Raw genomic sequence first — 16,223 nt, 5'->3', positions numbered from 1 at the left:
CGGGCATTTATTATTATTTTTTTTAAAGACGTTTTTAATTATGATAAAATGAAAGGCTTATACGTGTGACTTTTATACAGGTAAACATTTATATATATTTTAGCGAAAGAAATAAAATGGGTTAACCAAAGTCTTAAAAACCAAAAAAAAAAGCTGTGTATACATACGTACATATCCACAAAGTGCGTCGAAAGTAAACTCCCCGATTTTCAGGATGCCGAAATAAAAAAATTAAAAAAAAAAAAAAACACGAATAAAACAATCAGAATAACATTTACATGGAAAATAACACATACGGGCCGCCGCCAGCCGCCATTGATACAGCTACAGGATGTCAACTCACATTGTCCAACCGAATTCAACAGGTCTCGCGCGCCTTTGGCACCGAAACGCGCGAAAAAAAAAAGAAGACTTTTTCCCGCCGCGCGAAAAAAAAAGAGGATTTTCCCGCGTTGATTTCAAGCCGTCTTTAAAAAATGTTCTTGGGAACTTCGGGGTGTGTTTCTCTTTAACGACCCGTCTGCCGTTCAGATAGCGTATTCTTTATGCGTGTGAAGAATAGGGTTTTATTTTATTTTATTTTTTTTTAGCTTTTCAAACACCTCCTGGAGTATCTTTGTTTTTTTGTTTTATTTTTGTTTTTTTTGTTGTTTCTTCTTCTTCTCTATCTCGCTCACGCTCGCTCGCTCGCTCTCTCAATAGTCTCTCAATCAAACGGACCCGTTTTTCAATACTGTGCAGTTTTTGGGATTCGTGGTTTCGCACGTCGGCTATAATAATCTCGTCTACGATCCGCATTAGGGCTCGTCGTGAGGAGACGGGTCTTTGACCGTGATTCTGGGATTCACCCCCTCCAGAATAAGTTCGGGGGACTCGGACCTCGGGGTCTCCAGGTTACTGGTGTCGGTGTCGCTGTCGCTCCCCTTTTTGCCGCCCCCGCCGGCCGTGTGCGTTTTGATGTGCTTGCTCAAATGGTCGCTCCGCATGAAGCGCTTGTTGCACACGGGGCAGGCGAACCTTTTCTCCCCGGTGTGGGTGCGCAGGTGTCTCTGCAGCTCGTCGGATCTGGTGAACCGCTTGCCACAGAAAAGCCAGTTACAGACGAAAGGCCGCTCGCCGGTGTGCCACCTCAGATGCGCCTTGAGGTGGGACGTTTTCCCGTACACCTTGCCGCATCCGGGGATGTGGCAACTGTGAAGTCCTTTGCGGCGGAGGCTGGCCCCCGCCGGTCCCAGCCGCTCGGCCTCCTGGCAGTTGGGACAGTCGCACGTCGCTCGGCCGGAGTACCTCCTGGATGACCTGGACGACGTGCTTATTCCTGAACTGGCGCCGGAAATCATGGCGTTGGCGGCGGACGCGTCCGTATAGCTGGGGATGACCGTTTTGAACCCCTCCTGCGTTAACAGGTGCTGGCTGGTGGACAGCAGGTGGGACGCGGAGGGGCTTATGCCGGTGGAGCTAAATGCGGAGTGGGTCAGCGTGGAGAAGTCCGGGTTGTAGCCGCTGAGCTGGGAGTGTATGGCCTGGGGTGTGCCGGAGTGCAAGGAGGTCTGCAGCGTGCCGGCCGGATTCTGCACGTCGAGCCACGACCCGGGGTTGGTGTGAACGTCCCACCACGACGACGCCCCGTTTGCGACGTCGCCCGAGATGGTGGAGTGGAAACCGGACTTGTACCACGACTCGTAGGGGTGTGCCATTCCTACCCGCGGGTAAAGAGTCTCTGCCGACGTGTGGACTTTTGAGATAAAGGCCGACTGTCCAGAGTCTTGGGACGTGACGCTGGCGGAGTTGGAAAACAGCCCGCTGTACTCTGTGGAAAAGGCGGACGAGGTCGGGGAGGTGGAGGCTAGGCAGAAGGCGCTGCTGCCCGTGCCGCTGGTCGACGTTAGTCCCGTGGATGTGCGGCTGGTGGCCACCGCGAAGCCGGGCAGGCTGGAGCCCAAGTTGCAGCTGGACGACGACCTTTTCCAAGGGTGAAATCCACCTTTTGAGAAAGCGCTCGAGTCGGGTAACGTGGTAAGAGGACTGGTGTTGCCAATTTTGTTGCAAGTCGCAGCCAGCATAGCTAAAGGGGTAGTTCCAAATCGCGGCTCTTCCTGGAAAGAGAGGAATGAAAATAATGAAAAACAATATACATCAATAAACAATAAACAACATACTGCCGAGAACCTCCTGGCAAACCGGAGGATCAATTAGGGATTCTGCGCTCGCGTGCATAGAAACGCGAGTAATTCGCCTCGCGTCGTATTCGTCTCGACGCGCGATGAATTCCGCTAGGAACGAAATACGCACGGGCGTGCTGGAAGAGGGGTGTCTATTCCATGGCGATAACTTTTGGGGGGGTTGCGTTTTAACGAACGCGCCGACGAAAGCACGCACGCGAGAACAAGTGCCGGAGTTGAGCAAACCGAGTTCCCGTCTCCAAAACGTCAACGCAGCCCATCTGCCCAGAGCCAGGAGGACGGAGGACGCTGACTCCAAAAGTTTGACCCTGTTAAAAGATCTCGCCAAGTTTCCTCGGGTCGGATTTAATGGGAAACGGCACCAGGGACGAGTCTGGATGGAGTGATATAGCGCAAAAAAAGTAAAGTTTACGCACAATCGGGGAAGACCCAGAGCAAAGAAGGCTGGGGGGGGGGGAGAGAGAGGAAAACATACGCTCGGAAAGGAGAAAGAAGAAGAAGAAACAAACTTTTTACGCACACATTTTAAACGCGCCACTTACCCCAAGTATAGACGTAGCCATATCCAGGGTCTTGTGCTGAGATGAAAATCGTTCGCGATGGAGCGACGGTGTACGTTTCCAAATTAAGTTTCAAAAGGCTGTTTTAACTCTCGGGTCACCCGATTTCCTCTCTTGGCTCGCAGCTCCCCACACTACCTAGTTGTAGAGAGCGTGTTCTTTGAAGTACAGCTGGGAAGGACGCGCAGCCAATCTAATAGCGCCGTCCGTGGCTGGAGCTGGAGTCAGCCAATGGGAGGTTCGACCGCAGAGAGAAACGCCAAAAAAAAAAAAAAACCCTTCACGTCAATCATGTCTCGTGCAGCTCTGCTCCGACTGTCAACCCGAGATGCGATTTGGCGTCTCTTTTCTTCTTAATACATTTTATGTGCTCTCACACGAAGGCGCAATGTCTTCTTTCGTCGCAGAATTGCGCCGGCGCTCCGACAGGTAAGCGCACCCGACCGCATTTAAAGACTTTTTTTGGTGGAGTGTGATGACGTTTTATTTGCCTAAGTTTCCCCCCCCCCTCCCTTCGGATTTGTTAACGTTACAGTCGCGCAACTGGCACCGATGGCGATACGACGAACGGTATTCGCAAGGTGGGATATCGCAGTGCCAGTACACGAGTTTCCTTTAATCGGATCTCCGATCGGCTCATCGGGAAACGCGCGGGAAACAACGGAAACTGTGCACACAAAATGTAACAGTTGCCGGGCACGCGTTGTCATTTTGTCAAGGGCGCGTGTGTCCGCGTAACCTGCAGGGTGACGAGTCAAGGCCCCGTCTGCGCCCACGCCGTCGTCGCGGGTCTGCTCTGAGGTTATGGGAAGCACGGCATGCCCAGGAGGACCTATAGCACCTTTAGGTGGAGGTGGAGGGTGGGGGTGGTGGGGGTGAAAAGTCATATTTTACATTGTGATCAAACTGGAGGAAACATTTACATGCAATTGAAATACACAAGCTTTAACTTATTGGGGAAATATTTTTTTTCTGAGTGAAGAGTGGGGTAATTGGGCCAAGTACAATTGGGGGGAGAAAAAAAGGGGGGGAAAATCTTTACCTTGATGGGGGTGGGGGGGTTTATAGGCCACATTCGTTACGCAAACAAGACAACAAAGTAGGCCAGTTTCTCGCTTCAGCCAAATTTACGCGAGCGCGTAGGGGGGGGGGGCGGGGACGGGGGGGTAGTAGGACCCCACCCCCCGCTTACCTGTTGGGGGAAGTGAGGTGAGAGGTCAATTAAAAATGACAGCTTTACTTACTATCGGGTGGGGTGTTTTGGTTTTTTTTACGTTTTAAGAGACGACAATAGGTAAAGTAAAAAAACCAAAGTGTATCCGGTGGATAAGGCGCTGCGCGGGGAAATACTGACTTAGCGAGGATGCCCTTTGCAGCTGTGAACAGGTACAGTCTTATCATAGCGTATTAATTTGTGTGGGGGGGGGACCCCCTTATTTTGCTCAACATGGAAATATTTCCTTATCAATAAAACAATAATGAGCGGCTAGCTTGTTAAAAAAAAAAAAAAAAAAAACCAGCCCGGCGAGGATGGCAGAATGTAAAATTGACCCGCTCCGACGTGACTCATCATCCTCCTTTCTAAACGTTAAAAAGCGATTTTCCGCAGAAAGGCTCGTGCATTATAACAGTATAATATTCCAAAACGGGCGGGGGGGGCGCGGGGGGGGGGGGTAATGCGCCATTATGGGCCGCGTGAATGCTGCCAGTCAACACGAGCGCAATTTGTTTCAAAGGCTCTTTTCCGCCTGAGAGCGAATAAAAAAGAAGAAGAAGAAGAAAGAAAGAAAGAAAAAAAAGAAAAAATGTCGTCAAACGCTGAACGCCGCCAAAGAACAAAGAAAATTGATACATTTTTTGCAATTTGGCGGAGCGCTGTGAACGACATTAAGTATCTATTCTGCATAAACGAAGCTGATTGTAGCCAAAGAAGTGCGTGCGTGCGTGTGTGTGTGTGTGTGTGTGTGTGTGTGTGTGTGTGCGCGCGCGGGGGGGGGTCATTTTGACAGTCGATCAATTAAAGGCAACACAACGTGTGACGGTGTTTTCTTTCCCTACGAGGGTTCTTACGCGGAACGTTGGAAACAATGTCAGTCACAATATGTTTTCGACACAATGTTTCACAGATTTGTCTTCGACAGCCATGGAGGATACGCTCGTGGCGGCCTTCCACAAGCGACTGTATGTGGTGCGTGTTACAAATGCGCTGGGAACACTTTATAATAACGACACGAATTAAGCACCGGTTAAGCATTAGTAACCACTGAATTCCATCGTTTGTAAAGCGTTCGTAAAGCAGGCCATCATGCGCAAATAGTGTGCTAATAGATGTTTGTAAATACTTATTAACGCCGCAATTCATGATTAGGTCAGGCAGTTGTTAGGAAAGGGTTTTGCATGAGCTCATCTAAAGTGAGGACTAGCTGTGCCTTGCAAAACATTTACACATGAGACTGAAAGGCCAGCAGCACCTTGACACTCACAGAGGTCTAAATGGTCACCCTTTAGAAAGTGTAAGTGCACGATTAGCTAACTAATTACATGCATGAATTAATCATGGATTGCAGTATCAGTAAGTATTTATAAAACATCTATTAACACACACACTAACCATGGGTGCATGTCCTGCTTTACAAACGATGGACTCGGTAGTTACTAATACTTCATTTGTGCAGTTATTATAAAGTGTCACCAGTGTATTTACTCGCATGAGCATTGTGTTGCAGTGCTCAACTGATGTATTTACTGTAAATCACAGGCTGAAATTTCAAGGTTATAATTACTAACTGATAAGAATCCTTTGCAGAAATCACAGGCTTTTCATACTTGGCGTGTCCTTTACAGTGCAGATTATTTGTAAATCCATACGTGGCCATGCCCCGTTAAGGTGGACTCTGAATTGTGCAGCAGTGGCGGTTTCTCGTGGGCGGAAAAAGGGGGAAGAATATGATCTTGCCTTGTCATTCAAGCCGGAATTTTTGAGCTGGACGTCTAATACGGGACTCCATCCGTGAGCACTTTTCTGTGGCAATTAGGAGCCTATTACAAGCCATTAGATTGATCAATGTACCTTAAACAATGGGAATGATTTATCTGGTAGAACAAAACGCTCTGCATCTATTGTGATGGGCCTAAGTGACGGTGCATCCATCAAGACGTTAAGCAACAAAAGATAAATGATTAATTCAGACCTATTCAATTGAATTCCCGCTACAAAGGCACCCCTACTTGCCTCAAGTCTGGATTATTAGAGCCTCATTTTATGCATGTTAAACTGGCCAGGGTGCTGGACTGGCGAATGGGTTCTGGACGTGTCCCGTGTGCTTTAATTTGTATTTCTCTCGAGGGAAGTTTTTTTTTTTTTTTTTTAAGGACAGTTAACTAATTGTGGTAATTTCCTATGCCCATGGGTTGTGTTTACAGCTGTTTGTGTCAGAAACAGTTGGAGGAAGCTGTGCGTAAGGATGTCATACTTTGCTACCGTGTGCAATTTTATTTCATTAGCAAACTAGATTATTACAGAGCAGCATATGCAGTAAATGCAGAGAAAAGAGTGTGCATGCGAGTTGAGATTTGAATAAGATTTTTCACATTTTGGTCTCCTGCATTTTTTGCAACTCCTGTTTGTTGTTTTTTTTGCTATGAAATTTATGGTTATAGCTCTTAAACACATATACTCTAGGTTTATCATTCTTTTTTTCTGCATAAATTGCAACGTGAGTTTGCACTGCTTGGTTTTTAGTAGGGAGCCTACCTGCAAGTTTTCCCCACTTGCAAGCTGCTAAATCACAGTTCGGGGGAGTACAGGAAGACACATGGCACCGGTTAATGAACTCCCTTCTATGGGGGAGCTACTTTATTGTGTTTTTACATTAACACAGTGTGTGAAATCAAATCCGTTCCACATGACACGTGTCTTTTTTTTACACTTGTACATACATTCTGATGCAGAGGGAAATGAAATTGGTTTTGTAAATGAGAAGTTGGACATAGGGGTGTCCAGTGTGTGCAAAACAAGGGGACATGGTTTCTTTAATGTGACTTGTCCTCATGGAGTCACAACCCTTTCACAGATGCAGTTCGGTGAGTGGACCATCAAAAAAAGGAAGATTCAGTTGTAAACAGGAGGGGGACGGGTGGACGCCGGTCGGTCAGCAACACAAGGCTCCAGTAAAAATTTACTCATTCAGTGCCAACTTCCTAGCTAACATGACAATGCTAACATTATAGTCAGGGCACTTTATCCATCTGCATCAGTATTATCAATGTGCATTTGCCAAATTTGGAGCCACAAGTTGGCTCGTCGGCTCGCAGTGTCAACTTTCATCTCTAGCAAATGCATGTGCTATTTTGAGAGAAGGGGGTGAGCCAGTTGGAGTGTGGTCCGACTACATGCGCTCCAGGAGCTAGTTAAAATACTCCTTTTTATTTTTCAATGTGCAGTTTTTTGCATGGGAAGTGACCCCCCCCCTTTTTTTTTTGCTAACCGGCGTAAAACTAAGTGTGAGAAATGGCTCCAAAGAAGGTGTGTTTCATTAGGAGGACCTCCATTCCAGGATGAGCATGTGTTGTAGGTTGCATAATGGTGAGTCCTCTTACTCACTTCAGACATTACCACGTTGTCTTTATTAGGGAAAGGGAGAGGACGGACCAAAGGCTGCACCGCTGATTGGAAGGTTTGGCACCTCGTTGAAAATAGGAATCGTCGGCCTACCCAACGTTGGGTAAGTGAAAAGATTTGGATTTGCCAAGGTAGCGTGTGCTCCTCGCCATGTAACTCGTACACAAGCAGGTGCTCGCTGCATCTCTGCACTGTAACCGCCTCCTATGGTAGCAAAGAGACAAGTTGAGACAAGGTGTGTGCCATGAAAATTGAGGTAATTACATTTGTATAAACGTTGCAATTACAAAAAATGCAGGGGACTTTCCAGAGACTATGTGGAATTTGACCGGAGCAGCTTTCACGCCATGCACACAGGTTAGCCATACACCAACCAGCGGGATGACCCGGGGGTGAATACGCAGGCCTCAAAACTGCCGGGAGAGCCAAAAGGCCACAAACCCAGCTCTTTAAAGTATTAAAATGCCCCTAGAGGTTGTCGAATGGTTTATATCCCACACCTCTGGAGCCACACGTGTCACCCCACCGGCTTCGGATCAAATCCCACCTGAGCTTTCCCTGTTGTGTCTCCCTCTTTACTTTCCCTGCCCTCCGTACCAAAGGGAAGAGATACCCAAGTTTCGATCGACTGTCCACTCCGCTTTAAGAAAGAAGATAAAACCTCTGTAGTGTTTCTGACAACGTTAGTTCGGCGTTAACAGATTAGCGCTCGCTTTGCAGGTTCCTAGCTAGGAAACTTAATGCCGTCCTACTACTCACAGTCCCGGCACTACGCGGTGTGGCGCTCCACTGTAATTTTCACCGTGTGTGTATGGTGGCATGACAGTAGAGAGCTTATGTGAGCTGTACTTGTTCTAAAAATGTTCTGGGTATGTCAATACTCCACAAGGCCGATTCTCTGACTTGAAGAAAAAAAATTTTTTTTTTTTTGCACTATCAGGATGAAGCAACCCAAACAAGTTGAGTTTACCACATATGCAGTCACTGCTTTTGTAATGTAGACCTCAGCACGGTTGATAATTCTCACTATGTTTTCATAATTGCAGTTGTTTGGACTGATTTAGAATTCATGTCCATGTTTTCGGTGATATCTCTGTAGGGTTTGGGGCTGCAGGCCGTGTTCCCACAGAGAGGCTGTGGATAGCTATCGCACATTTTGCTCTATATGAAAGGATTACGCATTCATACAAATCACGTCGTGAAAGGACTGGTGCTTTAATTTAGTGCGACGTCTTACAGACGGTCCGCATGTAATTGTGTGTCATCTGCATGTGAATAACACCTAGAGGATGACAAAGAAGCTCAGATTAACCCGTGGGCACACCCTCTGCAGTTCTAAAATACTCACTGATTGCCAAAATGAGCAAAAAATGCGGATAAAAGCGTATTTACCAAAACGCCTCTTAGACAATCACGTCATATGATGAGGCTGATGCTGATTTTCACCCTGTCGATACAGATCAGATTTTTTAGAAATCATTTGAGATGCGGTGTTCGGTTAATGTTCAAATAAGATCCTCGAAGCAAAAGAACTTTCAGCCTTGCAGTGAGTCGACTGGAAATAATGACTCGTGCATGAAATGATGGCGATGATGATGTGATGATGGTGATGACGATAATGATGGAGGTGATGATGGTGATAGTGATGATGATGATGGTGATGATGATGACGATATAAGTCTAGGGGGGGGTTCACTATGGCTGCCCGCCTTCAGTTGCTTGAAACTCCTCCCTGCCTAATGAGCAGAGCAACCTTCATGCTTTCCAACACGCCAAGTCATGAAAACAAACGTCCAAGTGTTGATCATTAAGCTGATTTTCTTTTTCTTTTTTTTGGATTTCCCCCCCCCCCTTTTTCTCCCCAATTGTACTTGGCCAATGACCCTATTTTCCCGAGCTACCCCAGTCATTGCTCCTCCGATATATGTGGGGTCGCCAGCCGCTTCTTTTCACCTGACAGTGAGGAGTTTCACCGGGGGGACGTAGCGTAGCACATGGGAGGATCCCGCTATTCCCCCCAAGTTCCCCCTCCCCCCCGAACAGGCGCCCCGACCGACCAGAGGAGGCGCTAGTGTAGTGACCAGGACACATACCCACATCCAGCTTCCCACCCGCAGACATGGCCAGTTGTGTCTGTAGGGACGCCCGACCACACAAGAGGTAACATGGGGATTCGAACCAGCGATCCCCGTGTTTGTAGGCAACGGAATAGACCGCCACGCCACCCGGACGCCCATTAAGCTGATTTTCTGCCTGCTCTCACTGTAAGACAGAGAAAAGGAGATCCAGAGATAAGTTATTTGACACGTTTAAAAACTGGCATTTCTCGACAAAAAGTCCAGAAAGGGTAACTGATTAGCAAGTTTTCAGTTGGACCTATTTATTTATTTATGTATTTATTTATTTGGTAACACTTTAGTATGGGGAACATAAAAAAAACTTAATTACTAGTGAATTAGTAATGATCAAGATGTCACTTTAGTATGGGGAACATATTCTAAGTAACAAAACGTAATTACTAGTGAATTAGTAATGATCGAGATGTCACTTTAGTATGGGGAACATATTCTAAGTAACAAAAACTTAATTTAGAGTAATGTAACACTATGAACACTTGTAGTTTTGTGTGTTGTTATGTAAGAACAGACCATATTCATTAAGTGTTAGTAAGGGAGAATAACTCTTCTTGTGGTACTACCACCTTATAAAGGCCATACTAAGCAAAGCATATTGAGATGGTACTACTAATAAGCAATACTTCTGAGGTTATAGAGGGAAAACTCATAGTTAATGGCTTACTGGTTGTACAATAAGGCCATGCAGAATAAGGCATTAATGAGTACGTAATCATGACCAATTAAGAGCCAATATGTTGCTAATTTGCATGCTAATAAGCACCTAATTAATGGTGACTACGTTCCCCATACTCAAGTGTTACCATTTATTTATATTGTTTGCAGGTGATGGAAGTGATATCTCCTTGATACTAAAGACCTTCAACGCACAAAAGTAACATCTCCCTCCTTATTTTATGGCGACCAGTGGCGAACTGGACGAGACATTCATTTCTGTGCCTTTTAAATCGCTGACTTGTGCTATTTAGCAGGCCGGTGAAACAAAAGGAACACTCTGTGGAATCCAAAATGCTGCCGGTGCTTCATGTTTGTGGGCTACAGAATGTCAAGCTGGGTGACTAATCTTGCGTCTCGCCTAAGAGAGAGAGAGACCACGCAGGACTGAGGGTGTATTTGAGGAAATATATGTAAATCATATTCCTAACAAACAAGTAGTGGTCAAAGTAAAAACAATAAAACTTTATTCCCCAAAGAACCAAATCTTGAGGGAGAGGGGAGTGAGGTGGAGGTATCCATTTAAGAATGTTCTTTATGTAAGGACGTCATGACTGACAGAGATCTCGTCAGTGACAGCAAACAGTTGTGACTGCTTGAGCTGCATGACTTTTTTTGGGGTATTTTTCCAATGTAAAACAGAGGCAGACATGTCCGGATGGCGTGGCGGTCTATTCCGTTACCTACCAACACGGGGATTGCCGGTTCGAATCCCCGTGCTACCTCCGGCTTGGTCGGGCATCCCTACAGACCCGATTGGCCGTGTCTGCGGGTGGGAAGCCAGATGTGGGTATGTGTCCTGGTCGCTGCACTAGCACCTCCTCTGGTTGGTCGGGTTGCCTGTTCAGGGGGGAGGGGGAACTGGGGGGAATAGTGTGATCCTCCCACGCACTACGTCCCCCCTGGTGAAACTCCTCACTGTCAGGTGAAAAGAAGCGACTGGCGACTCCACATGTATCGGAGGAGGCATGTGGTAGGCTGCACCACCCCCAGATCAGCAGAGGGGGTGGAGCAGAGACAGGGACGGCTCGGAAGAGTGGGTAAATGGCCGGATACAATTGGGGACTAAAAAAAAGGGGGGGGGGGTTGAAGCAGACATCAGCTGAGTATGTAAAGTCATCTAGACAGATGTCTCTGACATTACTATGAGGGTCTTGTTATATACCATGCTTCATGCAAAGTGGAAAACGTAAATAGTGTTGGAGACTTATTGTGACAATATAGTGCGACCATATAGATAGGGGAAGGGGACCCTGTCTCTGTATCGTGCCTTTTGAAGGGAATCCACCTGCCATCTTCTACCAAGGACTTCAACACCATCAGTGATGGAGCTAATATGTGGGCAGACCTCACACGAGGCTCCAGCTTGTGGAATGAAGCATGCTTTAAAATGCAAGATGACTCAGGGATGAGGCTTGTATCAGAGGGCAAGTCCTCATCCTTGCCTATACACAATGAAAAGTAATTTTTTTTAATATCTTAAATGTAACATATCTACTGTTGTCAAAATAGCATTAAAAGTTGGAAGACCACAAAACTAGACTCAATGATGTTTTGGCCCAGGACATTTGGACCTTGTCGAGGTACTACTATGTGATCACTGAAACTGAAGTCACAGATATTGATGGAGCCAAGACAGGAGCAAGACACTTTCAAGTACACTTGAGACCGACTGAAGGCGTTATTCACCAGTACCCACTAAGGGGCTTCTTAGGACTCTTGGGAAAACTTTTTCAACCATCAAAGACTGAAAACTGGGAAAAGCTTTACTGCATGGCATCAGCTCACCAGAAGCATTGCCACGCTCCCATGATTCAAACAAGCATTCAGGCCTGTAGCTACCATTGAGAACACCGAGGTCATGTCCTCTGTATATTTTCTGAGTCTTTTTTAAATCTTTAGTATGTAAATTTCTTAAAATGTTAAATTAAAGTGACGGATTGCTTAAACTACTTAGTCGTATGATGTGTTGTGAACAAAGTTTGGCACCATCTCGCCAGCAGAACTGAACACGTACAGTATGGTCCTGTCTTTCCATTCACTTATTGGGTGAGGGGGCTGTAACCTACATACACGTACCACAAGATCAGTCAACACTGTGTTTGAATGCAGGTTGTACTTTCAAAGCACACATGACTGGACTTACCATTATGGTACTGGTAATATGGATGACACAAATCCTCTTAGATGATTTAAGAACAATATACGATGGCAATGATAAGGAGGGGCGCTCTGGTTACATAGCCTACCCCTCAAAGCAAGATTGGTCAATGCCATGAATGCTAGGCCTAGCTATAGCCTTACATAAACTGTATTCTACTTGACCTACACATTCAAAACAAGTTCCTACGAGTTACACAGGAACAGAAGCAGCACCTGCGTTCAAGATCTTAGCTCACAAACTATGATATGATTTCAAAACGTGACATGTCCCAACTTCTGTGCACAGAATCAATCAGGACTTTCTGCTCTGACATTTTCACTGGCAAAAATATTCACGGTGGGAAATAGGCTTATACATTACAATAAAGTTATACTGCATGGCAGCAGCTTTAACTAAACAATTAGCTGGGCGTCCGGGTGGCGTGGTGGTCTATTCCGTTGCCTACCAACATGGGGATCGCTGGTCGAATCCCTGCGTTACCTCCGGCTTGGTTGGGTGTCCCTACAGACACAATTGGTCGTGTCTGCGGGAGGGATGCCGGATGTGAGTATGTGTCCTGGTTGCTGCGCTAACACCTCCTCTAGTCGGTCTGTTCGGGGGGGGCTGGGGGGAATAGCGTGATCCTCCCACGCGCTACGTCCCGCTGGTGAAATTCCTCACTGTCAGGTGAAAAGAAGCGGCTGGTGACTCCACATGTATCAGAGGAGGCATGTGGTAGTCTGCAGCCCTCCTGGGATCGGCAGAGGGGGTGGAGCAGTGACTGAGACAGCTTGGAAGAAGAGTGGGGTAATTGGCTACAATTGGGGAGAGAAAGGGGGAAATAGTCCAAAAAGATAAAAAATAAATAAACAATCAGCCTACCTTGCTGCAGTCACGCTGTCTGTTATCGCCTATTCCAAACTTGGCCCTCTGCCGGGCCTTGTGCGATGTTCATGGTGATGAAGGATCACATAAGGGCATATAGCCTGTGTTCAAAATAAATGTATGTATGAGAGAGAAGTCGTTTTCTTGTGGGTTATTGTGCTGCTAAAGATTTTGGAATGACAAGATTTCCTAATTCTTTTTGCTCTCTAATGCCGCACCTTCATGTATCAGAATCTTTGCGAACAGGAAATGTATAGGAAATGATGTACAGATACATAGTTGGGTGTCCAGTGATCATTACCAAAATGTTTCAGTGATACCTCATTTATCACTACAATTCACTGATCGATAATGACAAATACCTCTTCTTTTTATTCCGTTCAACATATTAGCAATTTTTTCTTTTTTTTTTTGCAAAGAAGTTTAAATCAAATCATAATTTTCCAAGTCAAATATTTTCCAGCACCCCTTTCTTCCCTTGTATTGAACACACCATTTTTGGTGGGAGTAGCCACCACCAAATTTACTCTCAAAATGCATTAAAAATGCATAGGTTTATACTATAGTCTTCAAAATTTTCTCGGGGGGGGGGTGCTCCGAACCCCCCTAGCAGGGCTAGGGCTCATTTATTTTTAAAATCCTGGATACAGCCCTGCAAGCATTCCCCATGTTTGTTTGTATCTAGCATGTGTTGGTAGTTTTGGCTTCTGTCTTAAAACACCCATTTCCTCAGTGTTTATTATTTTCAACTCTTACCCTGTAGTAATAAATTATGTATCAAGTGGAATTCTGCAAATTTGCTGTTTGCCATACCCATTCGTGTCAAGGTGCAGCATGTCAACCTCCTTTGGCTTCCTTCATGAGTGAGCCGCTTTCAAAACCTGGCCTGCTGTTGACTGGTTGTGGTTAACCATCCTTGGTACACATGGGAAACTTTTGAGTGTGAAAAATCCAGCAGCGTTTGAGTCACAATCAAACCAGCATGTCTGGCATCCACTGCTATTCCCTGATCAAAGGCATGAAAAGGTTGTGTCTAGTCTGCTCACCCACGGAAAAGGCAGGCATACACAATCCAAGGCTCAGCTGTCTCAAAGCTGAACAATTCATCGCTAACACGCTTTCCACAATTTGTTTACGTGAGCTGAGGTGGATTTAATAGGTGAAATCTATTAGGAACAAAACGCACCCGCTCGGTCTGATGTTCATTATGTTTTGTGTGCTCAGTTTGTTGTAAAATCATACATTGAAAAACTATGAAAACTTTGATAAACCTTCGAAACAAATGTGTGGTTGTGGCATCCTGAGAGCACAGAATAAAAGAAAATGCAATCAGGCAAACATCGCAGATCAAAAATTGGGGGAGGTGAACTGCAAAAGACACTCCAAATTTAGGGAGCAGGTCACCCTAAAACAAAGGCCTTGTTGAGACTGCAGGCAAATCGGATTTTTTTCCTCAAATCAGATTCTTTTTTTTTTGGACCCCCCCCCCCTTTCTCCCCAATTGTGCTTGACCAATTACCCTATTCTCCGAGCCGTCCCGGTCGCTGCTCCACCCCCTCTGCCGATCCGGGGAGGGCTGCAGACTACCACATTCCTCTTCCAATACATGTGGAGTCTACAGTCGCTTCTTTTAACCTGACAGTGAGGAGCTTTGCCAGGGGGATGTAGCACATGGGAGAATCATGCTATTCCCCCCAGTTCCCCCTCCTCCTTGAACAGGCACCCCGAGCGACCAGAGGAGGCACTAGCGCAGCGACCAGGACACATACCCACATCTGGCTTCCCATCCGCAGACATGGCCAGTCGTGTCTGTAGGGATGCCCGACCAAGCCAGAGGTAACCGGCTTGGTCGGGCGATCACCATGTTGATAGGCAACGGAATAGACCATCACGCCACCTGGACACCCCTCAGATCAGATCTTTAAGGCAGACTGTCCACACCGTTATTTGCAAGTGATCAGATCGGATCTGTAGCTCAGGCCCTTTGATGCATAGCGCTGTGATGGCCTGGCGGCCTTGTCCAGGGTATCTCCCCGCCTGCCGCCCAATGACTCCTGAGATCAGCTCCTGCATCCCCGTGACCCTGAAAGTAGGATGGACGCATGGATATGTGTGTCCAGACTTTGCCAACCTATCTGGATGGGTTGCTGTGGTAACGACGTAGACGTGAGTAACTACGTACGCTGGTGACGTGGTTTACCAACGTGGAAGCATGAGAAATGGAGATCCATCATCACGACCTCCAAACAATCATGCTGTCAGGTCGAGGTGCAGAAATCCTCTGTCGCACCAGACAAACTCAGTGACGGAGGAAGCTGGTATACATTGCGATGATCTGTGCTCATGTCTAGATGGTAACCCTAGATTTGCGAAACGGCCACACACTCTTGCACATGAGCAAGATAAGCATTAGGTTAAGGTTAGGGAGCCAAGAACTAAGCCTTGATGGACACCACAACTCAACTGAGCCATCGAGGGAGTAGAGTTACCTAGAACAACAGAAAAAGTTATGTTGGTGAGGTATGAGCGTAATAAGATACTAAGAGCTGAGCCCTTGATGCTAACTCAAGTCTCTAAGCGATGTAAGGGGATGTTGTGATCGACTGTGTCAAAGGCAGCACTTAGGTCATTAGTAACCTTAACTAGAGCTATCTCAGTAATATGAAGTGCTCTAAAACCAGACTGGAAACTATTAAAAACACCCGTTCATGTGTTCATAAAAGAAATCAAGTGAGATGAAATTACTCTCTCCAGAACCTTAGATAGAAAAGGCAATTTGCAGATTGGTTTGTAGTTACTTAAGGGCAGGGGATCCAAATTAGGTTTCTTTAGCAATGGGTGAACAATGGCATGTTTAAAGTACCTCTCTAGACACGTTTTAAAGTTTAAAAATGCTCTGATGTGATTAACAAACATGTTGTTTAACATGATTTTGCCACGTAAAAAGTCAAAGAAAAACCTTGAAAAGGGTCTGGAAGCACA

At 46.1% G+C, this 16,223-nt stretch overlaps 2 protein-coding genes across 4 annotated transcripts in view; one reads left to right on the top strand and one right to left on the bottom strand.

The window, feature by feature from the left end:
- Positions 1-797: 797 nt before the first annotated feature.
- Positions 798-2,746, bottom strand: sp9 (sp9 transcription factor). Its single transcript, XM_056289941.1, has 2 exons — positions 2,726-2,746; positions 798-2,096 (listed from the first exon to the last, which is right to left on the bottom strand). Exons 1-2 carry the CDS (start codon positions 2,744-2,746, stop codon positions 798-800), a joined length of 1,320 nt encoding a protein of 439 aa, XP_056145916.1.
- A 4,507-nt stretch (positions 2,747-7,253) lies between these two features.
- Positions 7,254-16,223, top strand: part of LOC130121101 (obg-like ATPase 1) — a 66,480-nt gene continuing 57,510 nt past the window's right edge. For 2 of the 3 annotated variants that reach the window (XM_056289949.1, XM_056289948.1), the window contains exons 1-2: positions 7,254-7,268; positions 7,382-7,467. In XM_056289949.1, the coding sequence (XP_056145924.1) occupies positions 7,254-7,268; positions 7,382-7,467 (101 nt within the window). Of the gene's footprint in view, positions 7,269-7,375; positions 7,468-16,223 lie in introns of all 3 variants that reach the window. The other variant, XM_056289947.1, reaches the window with a different exon arrangement.

This window comes from Lampris incognitus, chromosome 11 (genome assembly GCF_029633865.1).
Source record: "Lampris incognitus isolate fLamInc1 chromosome 11, fLamInc1.hap2, whole genome shotgun sequence".
Taxonomy (NCBI): Eukaryota; Metazoa; Chordata; class Actinopteri; order Lampriformes; family Lampridae; genus Lampris; species Lampris incognitus.
Note: the sequence above shows the minus strand (reverse complement) of the source record. Positions and strands in the feature narration are given on the sequence as shown.

Bases quoted from the DNA above. Each gene is read 5' to 3' on its own strand.
- sp9 (XM_056289941.1), bottom strand. From the start codon at position 2,746: ATGGCTACGTCTATACTTGGG. The intron at 2,097-2,725 runs GTAAGTGGCGCG...CTCTCTTTCCAG, and splicing joins TGGCTACGTCTATACTTGGG to GAAGAGCCGCGATTTGGAAC.